Here is a 26765-nt window from a genome sequence, read left to right on the forward strand (position 1 = left end):
CAGGTAAGAGTAGGCACGGTTAGGAGCCTGGACTCTGGAATAAAAATGTTAAGGTCACCACTTACTAGCTGTGTGGCCTTAGGCAAGCTGCTTTACTTCATTGAGCCTCCATTTCTTCATCTGGAAAATGGGAGTAATAGTACTTTTCAAGGATTAAGAGGGCCAGTTCATGGGTGCCTGGGTGGCTCAGTTGGTTAAGCGACTGCCTTTGGCTCAAGTCATGATCCTGGAGTCCCAGGATCGAGTTCCGCATCGGGCTACCTGCTCAGCAGGGAGTCTGCTTCTCCCTCTCCCGCTCCCCCCTCTTGTGCTCTTTCTCTCTCTCTCTCTCTCTCTCAAATAAATAAAATCTTAAAAAAAAAAAAAAGAGGGTCAGTTCATGTAAAGAACTTGGTATATAGTTAGCGCTCAGCTGATAAATGAACTCCTATGATTATAATCTATGGGCTCTGTCCTGTTCACTGCTTGGTGCATAATAGGCACCTGTTAAACCCATCTTTGATGAACAAACGACGAGTGAAATTTTAGAACCGGATTTATAGATTGCAGGGTTTCTCTCCAGTGGCACTACCAACATTCGGGCTATGACAATTTCTTGTTGTGGGGCTGTCCTGTACATTGTAGGATGCCTAGCAGCATCCCTGGCTTCTACCACCAAATAATGAGTCGCACCCTTCTCCCAACTGTGACGATAAAAAAATGTCTCTGGATACTACAGAATGTCCCCTAAGGGGCAACCCACTCTTCCCCTGATCTAATGACATGGAATGACCTCATCTGAAAAATGAGGAAGTTGAGGCCCAGACAGAGAAAGCGACTTCCAGAAGTCACACAGCAAGTTAGTGGCAGGGCTGGGATTCACACCCAGGTGTCCTGATTCTAAGCCCAGGGCTTCTTCCACATCATCCCTGTCTTCAATGCCTCACCGTCATAGCCCTCCCATCAGGACATGGGAATGAGCTCCAAACTGGAGGCCAGTTGCTGCTGGGCTGTCCTTCAGTTACCCTATAATATGGATGCCGGTCATGGGAGGCCTGCGTAGCCAGCTGTATAAGGTCCCCTGCTCTGGTGACAATGCGTGGGACACAGCCACCTGTGTGATCAGATGGCTCTTACAGTGTCTCTCATTCATGAGTTCACTCAACAAACATGGGCATCTACTATTAGCCAGGGACTCAGTTGGTTGAGAGTCACCAGGGAGGGGCAGGTGCTTATTACTGGGTGCTCAGATAGCCTGGAGAGAATCCTGTTTCTCAGGGACACTTAACCAGCCTCAACATCAATTTCTGCAACTGTAAAATGGGAATGATAATGGCAGCAACTTAAAGATCACAAGTATAAGGGTCCCTCACCATCCAAAGCTAATTGAGCTCAGAAGAAGCTGTAATGGTGAGTGATTAACCCAAAACTTGATATCCCTCTCTTCTGTTCCTGATTGGATAGCAAGACTGTGGATTGGCAGGGGTTTGCCCTGAGGATTAAATGTGTAGACCAGCTTCCACTGGACACTTTGTTGAGGCACCATCTAAGAACTCTCCATGCCATACCTTATTCATCTCACACAACAGGACCCAAAGCAGCTACCATTTTATAGAAGAAGAAATCGAGGCACAGGGAGGTCATATAACTTGTCCAAGACCCCACATTTGGAACAAAGGTGAAACCAGGATGTGAGCCAGTCTGCTTCTACAACCTGTGCCCTTAGCTTCCCAGGCCTAAGCATTTACCCCAGGACTGCTGCCGCTATGGTGGTGCTGATAATGATGGTGATGGTGATGGTGGTGGTGGTGATGGTGATGGTGATGGTGGTGGTGGTGGTGGTAATGGTGATGGTGATGGTGGTGATGATGCTGATGCTGATGATGATGATGGTGGTGGTGATGGTGGTGGTGGTGATGGTGGTGATGATGATGATGGTGATGGTGGTGATGGTGATGGTGGTGGTGGTGATGATGATGGTGGTGGTGATGATGATGATGGTGATGGTGGTGGTGATGATGATGGTGGTGGTGATGATGATGATGGTGATGGTGGTGGTGATGATGATGATGATGATGATATTGTCCTCAGTGATGAAAAAGGTTTGGTAATGCTCTCTTTAAGTCATTTAATGCTTTTCATGGGGGGAAAACATTGGGGCAAAAAATTCTAATGTTCTAAGATAGGAATTGGTAAAGATTTTCTATAAAGGGCCAGACAATAAATATTTTTTACTTTCCAGGCAGGACTGTCCCTGTCACAACTACTCAACCTTGCTGATATTGTGAGAAAATTATCATAGACCTCCAGAAACAAAGGGGCATGGCTGTGTTCCAATAAAACTTTATTTACAAAGGCAGGCTATGAAACACATAGCCCACAGGCCTTAGTTTGCCGACCCATTTTAAGAGAACTACTTTAATTGGGAAAAGTGTCTAAGTCCCTCTCTTTTCTCCAGCCCAGGAGAAATGAGCCCAGCGGTCTGGAGAACATCCAGGAAAGACTGGAGTAAAAATCACATGCGTGGGCTCTGGGGCAGGGGACAGCTCATGGGAAGGTCAGCCCCAAGGCTGCCCTGACAAGTGGTGAGGGCTTGGGAAGCCCAGCTTTGGCAAAAGTCCTTGGAGCCTGCAAGCTGTGGGAACCGTGTCAGGCTTGACTATCCCTTCAAACAGAGGCTTGCGGTGAGCAGTCAGAGAGCTGGGCCCAGGAAAGCTCAAAGGCACACTTGTCCTAGATGTTACCTGCCCCACTGTGACTCATTTGATGACCTGACCTGTGCTGGCTGGACGGAGGGTGCCTGACGTGACGAGATCCACTTCAGCAGGAAAAGAGGAACACTCGGTATTCTGGAATCACCACCGCACAAAAAGGGGGTTCAACCATCTTTGGTTCAGAGGTTTGTAACCCCATACTCAAGAAGAGCCTGGCTCTGGTGCTAGGGGAGTCTTGTCCCAACACCATTTACGAAGTTGCTGCAGAGCTAACTAGATAATTCTGAGTTAAGACGAATATCATCTTACACAGACATGCTCTTCAAATCAACCTGCCTCTCCCCCAGCAGCCACAAGATCTTGACAACTCTGCCTCTCTGTCCCCTCACCTCTTGAATGAGAATAATTTGCAAGGCTGTCTGAAGGATTCAATAAGCACAGACACAGACCTGCCCAGCACCTGCCACATAGTAGGCGCTTACTCACGTTCCATCCCCTTCCCTAAACGTTTGTCTAGCCAAGCAGCTGTAGAAACCAAAGGTTATAGGAAGACTTTGAAAAGAAAAACATAGATGTGAGAGAAAACTCTGCCTTAGTTTGATCTCCCCACCTCCCCACCAAGAACTAGGAAAGGACAGCTGTCGTTCATTTCAGCTGTGGCTTCTCTTGGTATAATTTAGTGGCCATGATGTCTCATAGCTTGTTCTATTCTGTTCCAAGCACTGCATGGGAATAGAGTGGGGGAGATAAAAGCTCTACCTAAGATCCACTTTATGGAACTTCCCCCTCCCTGCCCACCTGCCCTGTACACGGACATCAGCACCAGCAACACTGTCATGCTCTGATTCACCTGCCTGTCTCCCTCTACTAGACTCTATGTTCCTTAAGGAAAGGGGCAGCATCTTACCGCCTTGTCTCCCCAGTGCCTAACCTAGAGCCCGCTCTCTGGGGGCTCCCACCGTGAGATACACTGCTGGGCCGGCCCTTAGAGTCATCAGCCCATCCGCTTCCGAGCTGCACAGAAACTCACTGCATTTCTTGCTTGTCCTCTGGACACTCTGGCTGTGACTGATGTCAAGAGACTTTTAGAGCTGAGAGCAAAGGCAGGGAAGCCTGTCCTACTAATCTTTATTTGCTAAGCAAATGGTATTGACTTACGAAAGAGAGTTGTTTGTTTCAACAGCAGCTCTGCCTATGTGGTTCATGCTCTCCCCGGAGAAGCCCGGCAGCCTCATTGGAGATCTGTCATTTCCCGTGATCTGGACCATGCACGGCTCCTGGTTCCCCATCAGGGCTGTGACCCAGAGCCGAGAAACATGCAGTGCAGAAAAGAGGGGAACCCTCAGTGATTTCCTTTGGCGGCAGCAACAGCAAGAAGAAAACAATTGATACCACTCATCCTGCTGCCAATGATGGAAAGAAAGCTGGCTCCAACCCCAAGTTACTCTCTGCCCTGGCTCACACACCAGGGATGCCCCCGTGCGCCCCCGCCCCAAGACCTGCACCTGAAGGCATAAATGAATACTACCTGGCCCAGCCCAGCGCTGTTGGCCGAGCCCATGTCCCACCGGACAACTCCCTGCAGGAACTCTGTCCTCCGGGAGCCCTTCCCTGCTCATCCGAACCGGAAGGGCCCTGCGCCTTCTCTGAGCTTTCAGCACAACATGCGGTCCCACCTGGAACCCCCCACCCCCCGCCTTATTGTTCTTTGGGTAGTGGGGTAATCACACTTCCTAGATGGAAGGCACTCTGTGGGCAGGAACTTGCCTGTCCATTCATAAATCCTAAACAGAGCCTGCTTAGCAACTGTCCTGTATGCATTAAACAAACTCTGTTCTGCTAAGTCAAAAATAGACCAAGTCCTAGGGTTTACCAACACATGAACCCTCAGTCTTTGATTTTTCTTATCATCCAAGTCTTGGCTCAAATGTCCCTCCTCAGGGAGGCCTTAGCTAATGACCCTGCCTCACTCCCTTGAACTTATTACCCTTATTTTCTTCATACCAACATCTGAAAGTTACCGTATTTATTTCTGCGCCTGCTAATTGTCTCCCTCGCTAGAAGGTAAGCCCCATGAAGGCACACACTCTGTCTTGTTCGCTGCTGTCTCTCCAGCACCCAGAACAGGCACAAATGCCCAGTTGGCATCCAACACTAATGTACCAAGTGAAATACACTCCTAGGTGAGTGAGTGAATGAAGGGTGAGCACCTTCAGTGGTGGGAGCCCACTTTACCCTTGCCTTCTTGGGGGAAGGTGCTCACCTCTGAGCTGCTCCCTGGGCAGCCCTTTCAAGCCATATAGACCTTAGACAGCTCATGTCCCCAAACCTCCGGGGATGCTGCAGAGCCAGGACCCGGGAAGGTCATCCATCTTGCCCCCACTGTACGACTAGAACCTCACCTTCCTGACTTGCTGTCACCCCACTGTCTCCAGCTCCTCTGTTTCTCCCGGCCCTATCGGCCCTTTAATTTAAGGTGGCGACTTTTCCAAGGGAACAGCAAAACCTTAATAAGAAATCGGCTAGGCTGATGGATGACACCAAGTTGGCACCAGCCTCAAGGTCGGAGGGAGTTATTTTAAACTATTCAGATTTACTAGGAGGGGAGCAAGTCAGAGGAGGATTTAGGGGCTTGCCTCCTGGCAAGACACATGGACAGGTCCCCGAGCAATCTAAGACAGACATTTCCTGTGCCGTCCACCCCCACTGCTGCCTTTGCCCTGCCACCCTGAGATGGATGGTGAGGCCTCTGGCGTGAGGAATTTATTGGGAGCTGGTCAAATATATTTGAAGTCTGGGAGTTGAGCAGAACCTTGTCCCTCTCTTTCCTGCTGGGGCCCTCGCCTGAGGATGGGCAGTGCAGCGGGCTGTCGCTGAGGGCAGGCCGTCTACCATCTCCCGCAGCTTCCAAGAGCCCAGGGCTACTCAGCCCCCGTGATGACGCAGACACTCTTCCCCACTCCATTTGTCTGGCTCCTGCCGGGCACTGCAGACAAAAGTGCATTTCACCATCTTAGCTGCAGTGTTTTAGTTCTGAGGCCTGAGCTGCCCTGTCACCTCTTCTTTCCCATACAGATCTGGAGCTTTCTGGAGCTCAAGATTCCTCTTGTCTCCAGAGTCCCTTACCAGTCAATCCCTGTCCATCCTTCAAGGCCCATCTCAGTCCTCACCTCTTCCAGGCAACCCTCCCTGATTCCCCAGGGAGATCCAAGCCCTTCTTCGTGGCATGCACAGTTTATCTGCTTTCTGTAGCAGACATGATGGGCGGCCCATGCCCTTGCCAAGCTCCCAATTTTTACTCGCAATATCCTCCCTGCCTCCCCGCCTGCTCTGCATCTCACATCTGGCATTGACAGACCCGTAGTTGGTGCTCAGTAAACATCTGTTGGACTAAATGGAACGAAACAGACACCTAAGTTTAACACAGACCAACACATTGTTTCTCTTCACCTGAGCTTGGGTGCTTGCCAGGTAGAGAAAGAGGTGATGGCTTTTTCTTCTGCGTATGGAATATTTTGAGCACACTGTAAAGTTTAGAGAAAATTAAAGCAGAGATATTTGCCCAGCAAGTCTTATCATTCCCCAGTTTTGCTACAGATGTTTGCATTTTCGAATAAAACAGCCCACAGCTGAAACTCCTTGTGTAGCCCTCCCTAGTCCTCCCTCCTCCCTCTCCTCCTCCTCCCTCCCGGGGGCAACCTAAGGCCGACTTCAGCATTTATCATTGCCATGCCTGTTTTTATACTTTCACTACATCTGAATGGACCCACAAATAGCATATTATTTCGCAGGCTTTTGAACTTTATATAAATGATTATTATGTGGGATGTTATGTAGCCCTCTGCAACTTGCTTTTTTCACCCAATATTATATATTTGAGATTCATGCAAGTAGACAGGTACAGCGCTAGCTCATTCCTTTTAACTGCTGTGGAGATTCCATTGTGTGAATACATCACGAGTCATCCAGTCCCCTCTTGAGGGACCTCTACACTCCTTGCAGCTTCTCACCACTGCAAACAGTGGTGCAGCCGACACATAGCTGGAGACGCTCTCTGGGGCAGCTTTCCAAGCTGTAACCTGGAACCCCGAAGAGAGTCACAAAATTAATATCAAAGGTCACAACAACCCTTTTAAACAATTAACTCGAAGAGATTTTAAAACATCAGTGTGTGCCGGTGTACAATATGAAATGTGTTTCTCAACCCAGGTGGTGATAGAAAAAAATGTTTGAGAAACAGGGCATGATGGGGTTGGTATTATGTTCAGCTTTATTTAAAATTGCCAAGGTGCTCCCCAAATTCTCCCTCTCGCACCAGCAGCACGTAAGACTGTTCGTTTGCCTGCATCCTCACTAACACTTAGTATTATGAGAAATTGGTTTTCCCCAGATTGTTGACTGGGATAAGGTGGCATCTCTCAATTTGAATTTGCATTTCCTTGATGACCAGGGAGGTGAGCATCTTTTCATATGCTCACCGCCCATCAAAATAGCCTTTTCCTGTGAAGTACATGTTTATATTCTGTGCCAGGGTTTGAAGGGTTGATCTTATTGATTTGTAGGATTTAAAAATAGAGAGTCTGGATATTAACCCTTTGTGGACTGTATGTGTTATGAGTGTCTTGTCCCAGTCGGAGGCTTGCCTTTTTTGTTTTGCCAGCTCTGACATTCTGATTCACAATGAGGCAAAAGGGGACCCACATCAGAGAGGCTGACTCTAGAGCAGGGTGAAGGCTGAGGTCTTTCTATCCCCAGAGCAGACCCCTAGTAAATGTTTGGTGCCCATAATATAACTCATGTGATAATTCTGTCAGATTTGTCCAGCAGAGAGCTGGGCTTACAGCAAGGGTCCTGTGGAGACTTAATGAATTGAGCCATGGGTTTGCTGCACTATAAGAAAAGTCTCAATGTGCAGGCAGAGAAATCAGAAAGAGGGTATCTCCACTGCCAAAAAGAGCATTGGCTTTATGGAAGGATTTCCTGCAGGATATCTATATAAAGTTATGAGCTGGTTTAACTCAGAATTCAACTTATGTTCAGTGTTCCAGAGAGCAAATTGGGGTCTCCAACAGGTGGCCCCAAGCATCTTAACTTTGGTCATCCTTGTGAGCTCCCAGTAGCACACTGATTCCTCATACTTTACAGGTGAACCAACAAAAAGTAAATGTCTTGTCCAGATCACATTGAAAGCAGGGGCCAGGGTGGAGCTGGATCCCACATCTCCTGACCTCCACCTGATAAAAGGTTGGGACCCAGAGCAGTGGGTAGTTTGAAGCCAGATCCCCAAGCTCTCAGATATAGGGGAACAAGCTGACCATATTGGGAAGGAACCTATTACCTAACACAAGTCAGGTTTAAGTCCAAATATCTCTATATGTATCGCTGGGATACAAAGAGAGATGAAGGACAAAAATCCTATTCAGTACGACCTCAGAACAGGAACGGGAATGACAGTTTGCATTCATCCAAGGTCCACTTACTTGAGCTGGGGGATCCTGGGGCAGGGACAGGGGCAGGGTCTTACTTGTCTCCACATTTCAAGACTCAGCACCGTGTCTGGCACAAGGAAGGGGCTCAAGAAGCATCTGCTGAGTGAATGAACAAATGGATGAATGAACAAATGGACAGATGGACAGATGGACGGAGGAATGGACGAAGGGATGGATAGATGAATGGTCGGATGGAATGCTGGACAGATTCAGAGATAAACTGATACATAGTTAAACGGATAGATGGATGAATGGATGGGTGGATGTTCCTCATCTGGAAAATGCCCTAGGGGAAATTTGGTGTCAACAGAGCCTCTCAAGCAGGCAGCCAAAGCTGGGAATCCTGCTGCAGCTGTTCGTAAAATATACCAAGTGGCATAACTGCAAGAAATAATTGCTTCTAATTGGGCTGAATTATTCTGGCCATATAGTAGACATATTTTTATAACTTTATTAATTATTCAATTTGAGGTCTATCACCCAGCCTGCCAAAATGGGCTTTCCTTATTAGAGGGTGACAGATTCCCCAGTTCGGCTGCTGCCTCTGCTGCTGCAGCCCTGTTGGGCAGTTGCTACCCGCCTGGGGACCCCCCTGGTGTCTGAGGATGGGAGGTGGAGGGTAGGGCTGCCCCTGACAGGCAGGCTGGGAGTCCGAGATCCTGGAGGCCAATAAGGCTGTTTCAGGCGCTCTGCCTGGACATCCCATGGGCCATCAGATCTGTCTTCCCCAATCTGGCCAAGGAGGCAGAAGGGTAGCAGAATACATCCAACCTGGCCTGTGTGGGTCACCCCTGGCCCAGATCCATTCACCAACTCTTAGTCATGGCGGTCTCCCCCGCTCCCCATCCAATCTGCTCCCCACACCATGCCAAGTTAGCCTGCCATATGTTCTTCAGTGGCCTCCAGTCGGGGACGGGGGAAGGAGAGCATGGCCCAGCTGTCCTGGGGGCTTAGCCAGGACTGGAGGGCCAATCAGAGCCTCCAGGGTGTTCTCTGTTCCCAGACCAAGGCCCAGACCTGGTCACAGGACAGTTGGGAGAAGGAAGAGTTCAGAGGTTGCCCCACCAGGAAACAGTGGACTCGGCTGATGAAATGTGAGCCTTCGGGGGCTCCCCAAGGCCCATGGACCCCCATGAGGGCAGAGCACCACAGCACCTAGCCTGGCTGCCACTCTTCCACCCCAGTCAGCCTCTGCAGCAGCCACAGAAGCCTGCTCACCAGGCGGTACTTTGACTTAGGCGCGTCTGCCTGCCTGGAATGCCCTCTCTTTCCGTACCGGACTGCCGAAACTGCAAATCTCATCCTTCTTTGAGCTCTGGTTCCAATGTCTTCTTGGCATCTTTCCCACTTCCCCAGCTAGCTGTGATCTCTGCTTCTTCTGAAGGACCGACCTGACTCCTGGCCTCACATCACCATCCTTGGGAACATGCGCCGGGGACACACTGGTAGGTGAAAACTCTTGAAAGATCAAGGGACGTGGCTTTGAATTCTCCCAAGCAGCCAGCCCGGAGCCCCATACTCTTCCCTAGTCCCAGTACCACCCTGAGATCATCATCCAGAGGAACGAAACATGATAAAATGAGAGAGTGAATGCACTGGATCCCATTTAGCACTGTGCTGAGTGCCCCCCATGTGCCTGTGGCATGCAGGGCCCTGGCGTCACAGAGACAAGACCTGGGCTATGCCATGGGGAAGGTCGCAGGGGGTGGGGGCTGAGAGGCTAGCAAATGTGCAATCAAACACTAATCCCCCCGGGGTGGCGGGGACCACACTGGCCATGTGTAGACAGTCAAGGAGCAAAAGAGCATGGGTCAGTGGATAAAGGAAGGTGAGGCGGGGGTGGGGGGTGTGGAGTGATGGGAAATGAGGCCAGAAACTAGGCAGACATCAGACCCAGAGGAGCCTTATAGGCCTGGCCAAGGAGCAGGGGGCACTTCCTGGCAGGCAAAGGGGAGCAGGAAAGAGACAGGGCCCAGTGCGCTCTTCTTCCCTCCCTACCTCCCAAGTGTGGGAGGGGTTGGAGAGGGAAGCCAGGGAGCCCTATAAAGAAGTGTGAACCCGAGTTGTAATTGTGGTCTCCAGAAACCAACTGCCTGGGTTCAAATCCTGACTCTGACACTTAGTGCCCTCAGGCCAGTTACTCAACCTCCCCGAGTCTCTGCTCCCTCCTGAAAGATGGGGGTAATCATGAATAATCATGAATAATGAATAGGACGGCATGTATAGTAAGAGCTGATGTGAGTTAGGACAGAAGTCTAAGCAAGAGCAAAGGCCAGACCGGCCTCCCTTTCAGCCTCAAATGCCTCCTCTTCCGGAGCCCCACACCGGGGTGGGAACACTCCTGAGTGGAGAGCGCACACACTGGGGCAGCTGAGTGGCCTTAGCTCCCTCAACTGCGGCACAAGGGCCGTCATCCCCACCTCGCCGGGCAGCAGGAGGGTGAAATGAGATCGATCCCCCATCTCCGGGGTGCCCAGCACGCTGCAGGGCCGGGCTGCCCCAGAGGCGATGCCCCCCCCGCTCCCCTTCCCGGTCAGAGTTCCAGATAGTTCTCTAGGCTGCTGGGGCCAAGATGGCAGAGTCTGTGCATCCCTTCCAGGAGGGGCGGTTTCCCATGGAGACACAGCCCACGCGCCCCTCCTGGAAGCGAGGCCGTGTGCTTACATGTGCGCGTTCTTGTGTGTGTGTGTGTCGGGGGTGGGCACAGTGTCCTTTTCATGCCTGAGTGGGGTTGGGGAGGGGTGGTGGCCCTGCCTGCCAGCCGCACACGAAGAGCCCAGCTTGGCTGCTGCCGTTCCATTCTGCTTTTGTCACATTCTCCGCGGGTTCTCCCACCCTCCTCCCTCTCCCCCGATTCGTGAGACTCCCTGTGTGTCACTTATTTATTAATTTTGTTCTCAGGGAGCAGATGGCCGGAGCTGAGTCTGGCTGAATGTGCCTCCCCCCCACCCCGACAGCCCCCTCAAACGCGCAGCTCACACAGGCTCCAGGCGACCCCGTTTCTGGAATTCTCAAACAAAAACCGTCTTTTAGGAGAGGCCACACAGGCCTTCCTGATCCTTCATCCTGCTCGGATGGGCCTGGTCCCAATACCTCCCCTGGTGTGAGAGGCACAGGGGCACGGGGGGAGGGGTGAAGCTGATGGGCTGCCCTCCCTCAAGGCCCCAGAGAAGCAGTAGCCCCATGCCCCCTTCTGCCCCATCGCCTCCCTCCCTTGGACCTGGGAAGGAGGGCCTTAGGTTTCCCTTCCTTTCATGGCGGGTGCCATCCCAGGACCAAGAGCCAGTCCTGGGCTAGAGATGGGGCGGGGAGACCAGCTGTCCTCACGCTCGTGTTTCGGGATCTCCACAGGCTGCCCCCCACCCAGCCTCATCCTCACCCACACAGTGGTCTGGACCCCCATGAGGGCAGAGCACCCGAGCACCTGCTTCTCACCCCCCATTTCTCCTGAGAGGCACCTCAGGAGAGGAAGAAACTCTGGAAGGAGGAAATAAACCTCTTCACTAGTTTCTAGAACACAGCCAAGGCTGGGGGGTGGGGTGGGGGGTCTTAAAAGGAGCGAGGCAGGGGCTGGGGGAAGGAGACAGCCAAGGGCAAATCCGCCTTCTTGCCGTCCTTCCCCTGAAGCCCCCAGCCCCCCAGGACTCGGGCAGCAACTGGGTTGAGGTCTCTTTTGGCCTCCACCATAGGCTCCTCACAAGTGAGTTGGTTCTCGCCTTTCTTATCCCTGTGGCCTGGGGACAAAAAGCCAGGCACACCCACCTGATGCTCACCAGCTGCGGGACCTCAGGTCATCGCTTCACCTCTCTGGACCTCAGTTTCTTCATCTAAGATGGGAGCACGGCACACACCCTTCCTTCCTGCACCTTCCCCCTGAGGGCTTTCCTGAGCCAGCCAGGTGCCCCCGCCCATGAAAGCCAGAGCCTTCTCTCTCGCTGGACTCCTCCACCTCCCTCTTCTCCTTGCTAGTAGTTCTGGCTTCTGCTCCAAGTCCCCTGAGGATGGGGGCTATGCCCTGCACGTCCCTAAAGCCCGCCCCGCTTCAGCCCTGGACCCCTGGGGCAGTGCTGTCCTCTGAGAAGGGCTCAACAATGTGCATTAAGTAGAACTCAAGGGACAGAGAACATGGAGCCAGTGGGGCCTGGGGCCCTGGCTGCTGACTTCTTCTTTGTTCAAAATTAGAATTCTGGGGTGAATAGCAGCTTCTCTTACGCACAGACCTTGAAAATGCCTTTGCTGCCGCATCCGCCTCTCCCTTCTGTTCCCGTCACGGTGACTGCACCCCAGTGTGCGCTGCTGACACGGAGCCCACTGTCCCGGGGAGGCCCACAGGCGCACCAGATGCCGGCAGAAGGCGGCCCAGGCGGTTCCGCGAGGGGCCGCGGGCTGGGCAGAGCAAGTGTAATTGCTTTGTGGTGATTCATCTGAAGTTGCTTTAACCTTGACAGCAGGCTCAGCGTAGTGAAAACACAGCCGGGAAGCTGCAGCCTCCCTGGTGGCACGACGCCCCTCCACACACCCCCTCCCAGCTGAGGCGGCCAAGGGCTCACCAGAAACCCCCCCCACCACCACCAGCCCCGCCGGGGGAGGCAGGGATGTGAGTCATGCGGCTGCCCCCACCCATGGCTGTCCTCCTCCCCACTCCTTTCCCAGGTCCCAGAATGAGGAGAGAGAATCACAGCAGGGCCGTGCATGGGGGCAGGGGAGAGGAGACTCCCTTCCCAGAGGTCAGTGGGAAGGTCACAGGGGCCCTTGATTAGGTGATGCTGGATTGTGACTTCCCAGAAACAGAGCATCATGGGATTTAAGAGTGGAATATCCACGCCAAACTTCCCATTTTACTGAGGAGAAAAGTGAGGCTCACAGAGAGGGAAGGACTTAGGACTTAGCTAGGGTCGCCCAGGCAGAGGTCTGACCTGAAGCCAGCTTTCCTGTGTTTTATGACACAGGACTTCCATTTCTTTGGAGCAGTAGGGAGCTGTGGGAAAAACACAGTTCTGGGTTCTAATCCCAGATCTGCCCCTCGTTAGCTGGGTGAAGATCAGATGTTACTCTACTTCCCTAAGCTTCGGTTTCTTTGTGAAATGGAGGTAACACACATGACCTCTCTAAGCCGCCAGCAGAAGAAATGAGATGGTCTGTGTGGGGCTTCTGCGCACGGTGAGAGCAGGAATCCCCATTCACCTTCCTCCTCAGACCCTGTGGCCCCTCACGCTTCCTTCTCCTCTCCCACTACTCACACTTGGGCTCCTTACCTTATCCATCACTGAGGAGGAGCCCCTAAGTTTTGGCTATGGCCCTTGCCAGCAGACCTATGTGGCTGGGCCCACTTGCTCCCCCATCAGGCCCTGCCCATGTCCTTCTGGGCCCCCCTCACCTGCCCCAGGAAGCAGGAACCCCGGCCCACATCTGTACTTTTGCTTTGCCCTCATGTTCGGTGCTGCTAGACTGCGATGTATCCATGTTCATCAGTGAGAAGTGTGTCCAGGGACCCCTTGAGGTGGGAACTCTTCCCTGATGTACTTTTCAAGCCATACAGGGCTGGCCCTTCTGGAAATTTCTAATCCCAGTGCCCTGGTCTGACCTGTGGTCAGGAGTGTCTGCTCTAGGCCTAGGCTAAGAAGGAACCAGGAAGGTCGGGAACCTTTAGGTCATTGGCACAAAGGTCTATAGAACAACTTGGCCTATTTGTTTTGGTATAACGAGATCCATCTGCCTCTAAGATAACTCTAGTCCTGAACTCCTAAAGCAACTGGTGGGAGACAAAAGGAATGGGAGTCAGGAGATCTGGGATCAAGTCACAGCTCTGCCACGACCTCCCTGGGTCACCCCAGAAGCAGTTTCCTTTCTCAGGACCCAGTTTGCCCATCTGTAAAATGGAAGCAGACCCAACAATTTCTATGGTCCCTCCTAGCTCTTGATTCAGGGGTTTCAGGTTAAATCATGAGATCTCAGATTTGGTTCCAGGATCCCAGGCCATACTTTCTGATACTCTATTCCAGGAATTGGTGGCTCAATGAAAGATATGTGAAGAGATCTTCAAGAAAACAGCAATGTGAGATTCATATGACTCACAGCTGTGGAGGGCCAGCACTGAGCACTGCGGAAAATGCAGAGACCCTGGAACACCCAGACGAGATAGTGTGGGCTGGGCCAGAGGCTTTATGCCAATCCAGAGCCAAGGGGCCCAGACACAGACAGTGGGGGAACCGCAGACAGCCCAGCATGTTGGAGGAACGACACAGTGCCCAAGAATGCAGTGGGGAAAGGGTTCAGGGCCTGATCTCGCTTTCAACCATCCTTGCAAACAGTCACCAGCACTGGGAGGTCTAATTCTGGTTATGGACTTCTTGCCTTTTCTACTGCTTCCCAAACTTTACCCCTAAATTAGCCCGACCCCCAGGGAGGTCTGGTGGCATAGCTCCAAAAGGTCCACCAAAGGCTCAAATAATCACATTTTTGGGTTTTTTTTTAAAGCATGCCAATTCTGCATTTAATTCTATAATCAATCTTTATTTGTTTTAACATAAGGAGCAATGTTTAAAACTACTTATCAGATAACTAATGTACCATTACATAGCGAAAAATTAAACCACACAGCTTCAAAAATCTTTAGCAAAAGTCTTTTCAACAAATGGTGCTCAGAAAATTTGATATCCACGTACAAAGAAACCTAAGTTGGCCCCCTTCCTTATACCATATGCAAAAATTAACTCAAGATGGATCAAAACCTTACTGCAAGAGCTAGAATGATAACATTCTTAGACAAAACATAGAGGAAAAGCTTCATGACATTGGATTTGGCAATAATTTCTTGAATAGGACACCAACAGCACAGACAACAAAAGAAAAAATAAATAAATTGGACTTCATCAAAATTAGAAATTTTGTACATGAAAGGCCCCCAGTTAACAGAGCAAAAAGGCAACCCATGGAATGAGAGAAAATGTTTTCAAATCATATATCCTGTAAGGGATTAATCTCCAGAATAAAGAGCTCTTACAAGTCAACAACAAACAAACAACCCAACTAAAAAACAGGCAAAGGACTTGAGTAGACATTTTTCCAAAGAAGATCTACAAATAGTCAATAAGCACATGAAAAGATGCTTGGCATCACTAATTAGGGAAATGCAAATCAAAACGGCAATGAGATACCACTTTACACCCACAGGGATTTTTGTTGTTGTTGTTTAATCAGAAAAAAAAACACAGAAAATAAGTGTTGGCAAGGATGTGAAGAAAGTGGAACCCTTGGGCATTGCTGGTGGGAATGTAAAATGGTAGAGATGCTGTGGAATGAGGTATGATGATTCCTCAAAAAATTAAACTTAGAACTGTCATATGATCCAGCGATCCACTTCTGGATCAGCGATCACAAAGAAGTGAAAGCAAAAAAGCTATCCGTATATCCGTGTTCTAGCAGCATTACTCACCACAGTCAAAAGGTGAAAGCAACCCACGTGTCCACTGATGGATGAACAGATAAACAAAATGAGGTATCTCCAGACAATGGAATATTATCCAGCCTTATAAAGCAAAGAAGTTCTGACACATGCTACCGTATGGATGAACCCTGAAGACATTATGCTAAGTGAAATAAGCCAGCCACAGAAAGACAGATATTATATGAGCTACCTAGAACGAGCAAATTCTTAGAGACGGAAAATAGAATGTGGCTGCTATGGCTAAAGGGAGGGGAGAGTGGGAGCTCGTGTTTAATGGGTACACAGCTTCATTTGGGGAAGATGAAAAAGTTCTGGAGATGGATAATAATGATGATTGTGCAATAATGTGAATGTACTTAATGCCACAGACCTGTACATTTAAAAATGGTTAAAATGGGGGGCGCCTGGGTGGCTCAGTCAGTCAAGCATCTGCCTTCGGCTCAGGTCATGATCCCCCAGGGTCCTGGGCAGGCTCCTTGCTCAGCAGGGGGTCTGCTTCTCCTTCTGTCCCTCCTCCCCCCGTTTGTGCACACACGCTCTCTCTCAAGTTAATAAATAAAATCGTTTTTAAAAAAATGGTTAAAATAGGGTAAATTTTATGTTACGTATCTTTTATCACACACACACACAACTCTAATAAGCCCATACCTTAGTTTGAAAAGCACTGACCTAAAGCGTCCCAGGCTAGTTTGGGAGTATGGGCAGATTTCTGAGCTGGTAAATGTTTTATTTTAATCTGCAAGGATAACTGAAAGCCAAGTCAGCCAGGGGTCCCACACACCATTCAAGATAAGAACACATCTGATTTGGCAGGAGCTACTCTTGGTGGTGGCCCAACATGGGTCCCGCTGCCTTCATTCCTTGGGGACTGCGGTCCTGCCTCGTGCCGGCACGGGGTGGCGGCGGCGTCAGACAGTGAGACACTGAGTCGTGAGGGAGCTCTTACCGTCCTGCACTTGGTCTGTGCACATGGATGAAACACGTTCAGTGGAATCTAAAAATGGGGGGTGGGGAACGGTGGGGAGGTGGAGGGGCGGGCTTCTCTCTCATGTCTACCCCAACCCAAAACATCACGCAAGAGCCCCGAAACCAAACCACAAAGCACCACGGGATGGGAGGCCGAGAAGCAGGACCCAGGAAACACAATAATTAAATAATACAATGAAGGCTTAAATTTCCAAGTTGATTCTTGGGTATCATTTATAAAAGTTAACAGGGCATATTTAATTTAGGAATTGGCTCACATCCTTCTCCTTACAGCTGAAACCTCATAAATGAAATATACTGGATCAGTGCCCAGTGCGGAAATAAAAGTTATGAATAATGTTTCTATCTCAATCATTGTCAGTGCTTTAATATTCCTAATTACTTTAAAAAGCTAGATATTCAATATAGGAAAACTTTTTTTCTTTTTATCTCCACTTGTGAGATTAGTGCAATTTAATAACAGTCACTCTGTCGTCTTTATTCAGTGTAAACTGACATTTCATCCTTTTACTCCTCGTTATTATATGGGATGGAGGTTTATGACCAAGCATGCAGCACTGCACTTCCCTGTAGCAGTCCTTCTGACACCTCGGAATTATCCACAATAGCTCATGTGCCTGTTTGCCAGGCAAATCAGCAACACCTCTCTTTATGGAGCAGAAAGAATTTAGTCCAGGCCTTAAGGAAATTAGGCTATGGGGTTGTCAGTCTGGAAAGGAAGGAAAATTCTCCCACCCCACCCCAGGACTAGATCTGTCCCCTTCACAACTGTCAAAGTCATAAATCCCTCGGCAGCCACGAAGGGCAGAGCAGGGCAGGCGGTAGGAATGATGGATCTTTATAACCCTCCTTGCTTCTTTCAGGAATGTATCCTAGGAAGAAATCGGGACAAATGGGCAAAGATATATGCACGAGAAGAATCACTGTAGCATTTTTTTTTTTACACAGGGCCACAGTCCCTTGCCCACAATCCAAAAATCCCTAAAAAGCCCAAAAGAAAAATTGCTTTAAAGTTCAGCACCAAAATTCATTTAGAGGCCAGATCTTCATGGAACTGATTCATGGTTATGCATCGCCTTGATGTCACTAGATGGAATTAGTCCTATTCAGAAATATTACCATTTCTCATCCCAGGGTGCTGCCCAGACCCCTCTGGGGGTAATATGTCATATATGTATAGTCACCACACACGTTTCTAAACTCTGAAAAAAATTGAAATTCTGAAATCAACAAGCCCCAAGGACCCTGAATACAGTATGGTGGGGCCTTACAATAGTGAAAACCCCCAAAACAACTTAAAAGCCCATCAACAAGAGACCGGTCAAATACCTCTGGTAATCCACAGAAGAAAACTCTATAAAGGTCTTAAAAAATTTAAAGGGAGATTCATGTTTATTGACAAAGATATCAGTGCATGACATAAAGTTAAATTTAAAAAGCAAGTTGCAGAACAGCACTAGACATGATCTAATTCATAAAAGTTGTATCCAGACGTAGCTCTCAGTGCAAATATGTAGAGAAATGACAGGGAGGGCAACCACCCAGATGCGGGTGTGTGTGTTTCTAACCTTTTTGTAGGATTCTGGTGTGGTTTGGAGTTTCTTTTTAACATGAACAGGCGTGATTTTAGAATCAGAAAAACAACAACAATGATGCTTTTTTAAACAAAAATCCAAGCTTCCCTGCAAGGGGATCATATGTATAGACATGTACATGGGCAGCTCCCATTCAGAAATCTCCAGAGGTACACACTGCATGGACCAGGACACCCATCCCCATGGGCACGGGCCCCAAAGACCCTAAGGCACACTCAAGCAGACAGCATCCAGCGGCACGCTAGCAAGCAGGCTCAAATTGCTTGGACTACCCCTGGTCACAGTTTGTGTCCTGTGGTTGATTCATCTACCTCCACAATAGGATCTCAGGACCACATATTCCAAGCGGATCCTTCTTCCTCCTGTGAGCAACAGAGTCTTCTCATCAAAGACCTATTTTAACCTTAGGCTGTATGAATAGAGGTTGAACATCTAGAGGAAGAACGTGATCATTAAGAGGTCAGGTTTGGGACTCAGGTGTTTGCTTGGTGGACAGTCCCAGTTTCACCATTTACTAGCTGTGTGTCTGTGCAAAGTTTGTTCTCATCTGTAAATGGGGCTAATAATAATTCCTATTCCATAGGGTTGTTGTGGAGATTAAGTGAGAAGGTAACTGGAGTGCCTAGTGCATCATAAAATTCAATAAACAGTATCTACTTCTATTACTATTTTTCCATACCAGCCTACAGTTGTGTGGTCATACCTAGGAATGATAGTTTAAGAGGACTAAAGGCCACCAGCCAACGGAGAGGAACCAGATGGGGAAGGCAGATCAGACCACATCAGGCGAGAAACAAAGGAGCTTAGAGAATAAAAACTTGGGGAAGGAAGTGATCGCTGTCTTCTAATACCCAAAGGGCTGAGCTGTGGAAGGGGACCCTGGTTTCTTCTATGCAGCCCCAGTGGTTATTATCAACTACTCTTTGATGAACATCTTCCCGTACCCAGTCCGTGGCCTCGTCCACTGATCTCCTTGGGAGAAATTCCAGACATGGTGAGGAGAGTCATGGCGATCCATCAATCTGCTCGGGACTTTATCATGAGTAAGACCCAACTGGTGAATCCTTGAGACAGATTTCCACTTAATAGAAGGAGAAGCTTTCCAACAGTCAGGACATACTTTCACAAGAGGCAGTGAGCTCCTTGTGAATGGAGGGACTCACGCAGAAGTGGGAAGGCTCTTGGTGACATCTAAGTTTTCGGTGCTCTGAATGATTTTGAATGGGAGAGTTTATGAATTCCTTTCATTCAATGCTGGTTCCGGCAGAGGGTTGGAACCCATCTTTCGGGACTTCCTATGGGTTCAGTAGTACATGCCTTTGAGTCGACTTAGGGATGGTGGCTCTTCAGGCCATGAAAATGGATTTAATTCAGGAAACAGCTCACTGCTGAGTCTGATGGCTGAATTGGGGGCGGGGGAAATTAGGCAGTCCCGTGTTATACTGGCAGCTAGCAAGGCCATTTCCCTGTCTGTTTGGTAAACTCACTCTAGGGGCAAGATTTACTCTAAACTGCCCAGTCCTGCTCAATCGAATGCCACCTTCATTCCATTTCTTTCACAGAAGGGAAACCCTGAAAGACACAGACCATGTCGAAAAGACCCTCCAGGGCCCACCCCAGGCCTGGCACAGTCTAGCATAGAGAGAGCACCATACGCACTTGCACTGATCGGTGGTTTATGTGCACTCAGGGCCCCCGAGACTCAGGCTGTATTTCTAACCTCCAACAGGCTGCCCTTGACATTATAATCCAGCACGCAGCAAGCAGACCTGTCCCTGCAAGGCCCCCCTAATCCAAGTCAGTTCTCCGTCAAGCATTCATGGTGAGCAAAGTTACATAACACAAAACATGGACGGGAGGTGGGGGAGGACAAGCTCTTGAACATTCTAGCCCACATGTTTCCTGTAGTCCACAGAAAGACTGGTGCAACACATTCCCTTACCTCCCTCAAGTTTACTTTTCGATGTCTGGAGGAATCCCTGGCCCCGTTGCTCAGCGTGGCCCACCTCAAAGCAGTGAAACAGGTGGGAGGCAGAGGCTACTGAGGCCCCAGTGCATCGAAGAGTTTCCCAAGTCCCCCAAAACAGATCCCAGACTCCTCGAGCCAAGATAACCTCCCAGGCTCAAAACAAAACCACATCCAATAGCCTTGCTGGGGGGTATGTTCTCATGTAATGGGTAGACAGGGAAGCTCCGGTCAAGGCCCTTGGGGAAAAGGACCATAACTAGATGTTTCCACCCCAGCAGAGACAGCGGAAAAGGCCAAGAGCACCACACTGGACCACCATGGACCCACCATTCCCTTCTTCAAGTTTTCATAACCATCACAGTTACGTTGGGACTGGAAACAGAGAGGTGGCTCCCAAAGATGGGTAAATGCTGGGGGTTAGACCCCAATAGATCAGCTTAGATATGTTATCTACTCAAGTCACAATAAAAAAGACACTCTAACCCAGCTCAAAGCAGGAAGAAAACTGGGCTTCAACACTAATCAAAGCCTAATTGAAAATCCCATAAAACCATATTGTTGACCAACCATTGACTGCAAAATGTGCCAGCGGAAAGAGGTTCATCTGTGAGCATTTAGGGGAAATGAGTCAGAAGAGCAAGAGTTGTCTTCAGCTGGGTTCTTGGCAGAGAATTCCCTGAGCAGCTGCTAGGTGCACCCCACCCTCTCGGTGGCCAGCCCCACGGCAGATGCGATGCCCCACGCTGCTATGGATGGCAGCAATCTCTGGCCCTGTCCGTCGGTCCCAAGAGCATCTCAATTTCACTTTGACCCTTAAAAGACCATATCCAGAAGTGTCCCATCAAGTCAGAGTTGTACAAATACTCCACAGTTCCCAACAAATGCAATGCACAATGCTCCTCCAGACCCCCACAAACCATGACTCCCCATGCCCCTGGAGGCTTCCACCCTAAGTATCACTATGTAAATGCAGGGATGCCTCCTCCCTAATGTCCACACCCACCTGGGCTGCCCCAGGCCAACACAAAGAATTCAGAATGTACATGGCACGCCCCCCCACCCCACCCCAAGCCACAGCCAAGGGACCTCCTGGCCCCCAAAGACCCCAGACTCACCGCTGGAACAGTCGGGCCCTCCCCAGCCGGGCTCACAGTGGCAGGTGTCCGGGGAAACACAGCGACCATGCACACACTCCTCCGTACACAGGGCTGCAGGGGGCCGGCAGAGAGGGAGGAAGCACAGGAACAGACAGTGAAAACCAACCATCTGGTCAAAGAGCATAAACCACTTTGTAATGATCTCCTGGGGCCCAGGACTGCTCAGAATGCATCACTGGCTTTGGGGAAAATCAAGCTACTCCTGACCCGCGTCATTTAATTAACTCTGAAATGGATCCAACAAGAGTGTGCTTCATCCCAGCCTCATTTCCTAAAAGGAAACCCAAGCCCAAGAAAGGGCAGCTTTAGCTTTTCAAGAACATTCTCTCCAAGATTTAACACTTGGAGACCCTCCACAAACCCCAGCCCTAAATCCACACTCCTGCTCTCTTTCCCACAAGCTCAGGAAGTGACCTGTCATGTCCATCTTTTGCTTTTCCCGGTTTCTTTCTACAAAGGCCCCGAAATTTATCAGGCTGCCTGCAAAGAACAGGTTCCTCTCCCGTTTCCCCCACCTTTCTGCTCTCCTCCCCAAATGACCCTATTTTGGGGCTCTCAAATGTCAGCAAATCTGCAAAGTACACAAATGCTGAGGAAAAAGCAACAGCTAATTATAAGAAAGTAATTAAGAGAGACATCTACGATGATGATAATTGTAATTAGAAAGTGCCTGGCAATTTCTTATCACGCAGTCAAACGCTATAGCCTCCTGAGCCGGGAGGCAGCGGTGGCAAAGTTTCCATCTACTTCCTCCAGCTCCGAGAAGGCTTACTGGCAGCAGTTTGAGGAAGAAGGATTATTTCTCTCTTCCTTTGACATCTACACGTTCTCAAGGTCATCCTCTACTCCGGAGAGATCTGCCCCACCATCTAATCCATCAGTGAAGGATTAGAGAAAACCCCCATTTTGCCACCCAGGCCAATTTTGTAAGCTCGGGAAATCAGCAACTACCATCGACCCTGTCAATTTCTTAGACAGGATCTAGATGAAGGGCTTTTTTCTGACAAGCAATGAGAGACCTTCTCTCCACCTGGAACTGGCCTGGGTGGGGGGCAACAGGCGGCCCCCAGTCCTGAGTCCTGACGGACAACCACTGACCTCCAAACACCCACTCTACTCCCATGTCCACTGCCTGGTCTGAACACCCACCTAGAGGCCACGGTCAGGTTAGACAATAAAGTCCATTTTATGGTCGGTGTGATGCTGATGGTGAAGCCATTGCCTTGGCTTTGCCCAAGCCCCCATGCAAAGGCACCCAGAAGAGCCATGTCAGATGCCCGACTGGTCAGTGGTCTGCAGTCAGCCTGCCCTCTCCAGGCCTCGCTGTGGTATATCAGGGGAGGGCCCCAGCACCCATGTCCTTCGCATTTGGACAGGTGGCTCTCAGGGAAGGTTCTGGTCTGTGAAGTTTTCCACCGCCCCGGAGCTTCGGGGAGTGGCAGGGGGCCCACCAGCTAACCCAGTTCTCGCTGGGGAACTGGGTTGGCCCCTGGCTCCGGCGACCAGCTCCACTTAGAGTCGCAGTGAGCTGCTCACCCAGCTGCTGGCAAGACCTCGTCTGACCACGCCTGCTTCCCCGGCTCTTTCTGCTCTGCTGGACGTTCTAAACAAACTCAAATGGGTGAGTGTGCCCAGAACACACCGGACACGAGATGTCCATCCCCAGGCTCCCCGTCAGAGGCCAGCACCTCAGCCCAGCCAGCTCCAAGCCCTGGCCTCAGCTGCTTCTTTCCCCCATCTGCATCCCCATAGGCTGAGGTCCCCGCATGGTTTACTGCTGGGTCCCTCCCATCAGCTTGTCAGATTAGCTCAAGACACCTCTGCTGCTTTCTCACAGCACACCTTGATCCCCGGGGGCTCTGCTGGGGGCCAGTGAGAGCAGATAGTGAACAATGAACCTGTCAACTATCAGGGCTGGAAGAGACCTCAGAGAAAATCATGTCCAACCCCTTCATTTTATGCACGGAGAAACGGAGGCCCAAGTGTTTGTGAGCTCGTGGACAGAGTGTGGTCTCCTGGCCTGGAGGGAAGGAGCTTGGGGATGAGCTTCCTGAAGGTAAAGGGAGGGAAGAGGTGCCCAAGACCACGGACCTTCAGCTCTCACCCACCTGGATGCCTTCCCAGCCCTGATGGCTAGGGGAGCCAGCTCAGAAGGACAGCGAGTGGGTGACCCCCAGGAGGGTGAGAGCTGAAGGCAGAAGCCAGAGAAGCTGCTTCAACTCACTGGGCGCCCTGCAGGGGGGCTGGGCAGGGGGCTCAGAACAGCTCAAGGGAGGAAGGATGAAGTACCCTGCCAACCATCGCCTCTCCCTGGCCCTTCTCACCCTAGGGACCTGACCACAGGCCTATCTCCTGCGCCCTCTCCCTAGCTGGAAGGGCAGGGCCTTCGGGTGCTCCGGGCAAGCTCCACACCACCTTTTCCCTTGGTCTCTGCCCCAAACCCCAGGGATCCCCTAGGACAATCTGTCGAGCACCTCCCCCCAGCTCAGCCCTGTATCCAGCATGCTGGCTCCCAGTGACCTGATGTGCGGAGATGAGCCATCCCACAAAACCTGGGCCTAGCTCCAGGGATGTTGTTGCTGTCCCCGTGGTCTGTCCAGACCTCTTTATCCCTCTCCCCTCCTCATCACCCTGGGATTATGCCTGGGTGCTTTGCTTGTCAAAACCTCAATCCATTCATATTTCATAGGTGTTGCTTAGACAGTGTTGTTTGAAGCATGAAATATTGATAGCAAATATCTGAGGCTCAGATGGCCAGATGTGGCAACTGGGCCACCATGTGCTTATGGACCTGGTGGGGAGGGGATAGGACGCAGGTGCCGTGAGGAAAGTCTCCTGAGGAGGAATGGAGGGGAGACCCAAGCTCCTCCCTGGGGCTGGGGTTCCTGACTCCTACCCCAGACCCTGCACTAGCCCAGAGGTGGGCAGCCCCTCTGCAGAGGGCTGGGGTGTATGGGTCCCCTGAGTTCTGACCCCAGCCCCCCCATGCCAGCCGACCCCCCAGGAAGGGCTGAATTAGGGTTCTGCCACCCTGGCCTCCCTTTTCTCCGGCTCCTGTAATTCCCAACAGGGGCATTTCATTGAGCCCCTCTTCCCACTGCTGTCCCCCCAACTACTGTTGGGGACATGCCCGCAGTGTGACTGAGGGCCAGCCACCTCCCCTCTCCCCGCCCCACTGAGCAATTTGAACCTCTGCTCTCTCAGCTTCCCACCACCTACCCTCCTGCCCCAGTCCTGCTCCCAACATCCAGGTGCCGGAGGTATCTTTAGTGAGAAGCAGCACAGCAAAGACTACACCAGAAAGCCGGGTCTGGACCCAGAGATGCCACTTAGTAGCTCTAGACCTCGGGCAAATTCACACCATCTCCATGTCAGTCCCGATCTGTTCATGGGGGGGGGGGGGGGGGGACAGTGACAGGACGGGCCTCAGGCTGTGTGTGAGGATTATAGGAGTTGACAAAGCACCCAGAGCAGTGCCTGGGGTCTAGTAAGTACTGTGTGAGTCTTGCTATTGTTATTTAGTAGGGTATTCTCGGACTTGAGGCGAGGGCCTCCGCACACTAGCTGCCTCCCTCTCTCCTTCACTGAGGCCCTAGACACACGGATACATGGGGAGGTCTGTAGGGATCTGCAGATAAACCCTGGTCGGGGATGGTATGCTGGAGGGTGGCCCCGTCTCCAGCCCTGCGGGGGAGGCCAGGGTGGGAGACAATGTGATAACCTGAGTCTAAATTCCATATGTGTTGATGACAATTACAGGACAATAAGCAAATTATCTAACCTCTTGTGCCTCAGTTTCTTCATCTGTAAAATGGGGACAATAATAGTACTTAACTCATGTGTTGTTGCAAAGATTTAATGAAATACATGTAAAATGCTAAGGCCGGGGCGCCTGGGTGGCTCAGTTGGTTAAGCGGCTGCCTTCGGCTCAGGTCATGATCCCGGGGTCCTGGGATCGAGCCCCGCGTCGGGCTCCCTGCTCAGTGGGGAGTCTGCTTCTCCTCCCTCTCCCTCTGCCTGCCTCTCTGCCTACTTGTGCTCTCTATCTCTGTCAAATAAATAAATAAAATCTTAAAAAAAAAAATGCTAAGGCCACTGCCTAGCATACAATACGTACTCAGTAAGCATGAGCTGCCCTGATTATTTACATGCACACACATACTCATACACACATACACATGCGTGCCCCATGCGGTCTGGACTTGATGTCTAAGCCAGCTGACGGCTGCTACCACGTATCACTGCTTCCTGTACATTACCATTTTCTGAACACCTACTACGTGCCAGGCCTCGGAACTTCCAACACATGCTGTCTCCACTTCTGTCACAGGCCATCCCAGTACACCTTGATGGAGTTAGCAACATCAGCACCTGTCTCTCCTTTGTGAATCTCTGGAGTTTGGGAGGACAGAGGCCACTTCCTACTCACCCTTTTTAAGCTCTCATGCTGCCTGAAACAAAGCAGCTGTCTCAGTGTTGGTGGGTCCCAAGGAGAGAGTCATCTGCTCCAGGAGCACATGCAGGGAGGACCTGGCTATCTCCCCCGAGCTCGGCTTCAGAGCTCAGTCACAGAGAAGTCACCAAATCTCGGGGCCCTGCGCATTGGCTCAGGCGGTTTCTGGCCATGGGGGACCGGGGTGGCTGGGGATCTTGAGCAACGGCGCTGTGGGGTTTCAGAACAAGCCCAGCTACAGGTGGGAGGGGATCTGGGTTGGCGACCACCCGCATCCATCTCAAAGGTGTCAAGCATCCCACTTTCCTCTCCAGGCCCTGCAACTTCACCTATAAATCGAGACCAGACCAGATGAGATCTGCAAAGTCCCATTCAGCTAAGAATCATCAGGAGCTACCATCCTGCCCAGCCCTACCCCCTCCAGGAAATGCCTGCATCACTGCCATTGCCCTAGTCCCACTTCCTGGCCCCCCCAGGAGCCCCCCCTCTATGGCCTAGTAAACCTGTACTCTTGACATCACGGGACCCTGGTCTCTGTCCTCCATTCCTCTGGAAATGGCACTGGATTAGGAGGCAAGGAGACCTGAGTGGGAGTTCAGGCTCCATGCGACCTGCCATAGGACCCCAGGCAGGTGGCTTCCTCTCTCCGGCGCTGTAACACATCACCCTTAAAGCTCCTTCTACTGCAGACACCCCTAGATACTTCCAGGGCCACTCTGGCTCCACCATGTCACCTTGCAGCAGATGGAAGCTCAGAATGCTTCCACTAGGCTCCCTGGCCCTGGGTCACCTGAGTCACCAAGGCCAGGGGGTAGCCTCCATCACCCAATTCCACCAAGAACCTAGGACGGCTTCAGCCACCCAGTGTGCACATCTATGGAGGTAAAATATATTCCCACCAGAGCCCCCTTATGTACATGAGGCTCCCCCTGACTGGCCCAGAGCCCTCTCCTTCCACTGGATCCCATGACACAC

The 26765-nt window shown here is 50.8% G+C and overlaps 1 protein-coding gene across 2 annotated transcripts in view; it reads right to left on the reverse strand.

Annotated features, from left to right (window-relative positions):
• MEGF11 (multiple EGF like domains 11) overlaps positions 1–26765 on the reverse strand; it is a 221070-nt gene that overhangs the window by 150790 nt on the left and 43515 nt on the right. For both annotated transcript variants that reach the window (XM_021693980.1, XM_044917950.1), the window contains exon 4: positions 21296–21388. In XM_021693980.1, the coding sequence (XP_021549655.1) occupies positions 21296–21388 (93 nt within the window). The remainder of the gene's footprint in view (positions 1–21295; positions 21389–26765) is intronic.

The sequence above is a fragment of the Neomonachus schauinslandi genome, chromosome 9, assembly GCF_002201575.2.
Source record: "Neomonachus schauinslandi chromosome 9, ASM220157v2, whole genome shotgun sequence".
Taxonomy (NCBI): domain Eukaryota; kingdom Metazoa; phylum Chordata; class Mammalia; order Carnivora; family Phocidae; genus Neomonachus; species Neomonachus schauinslandi.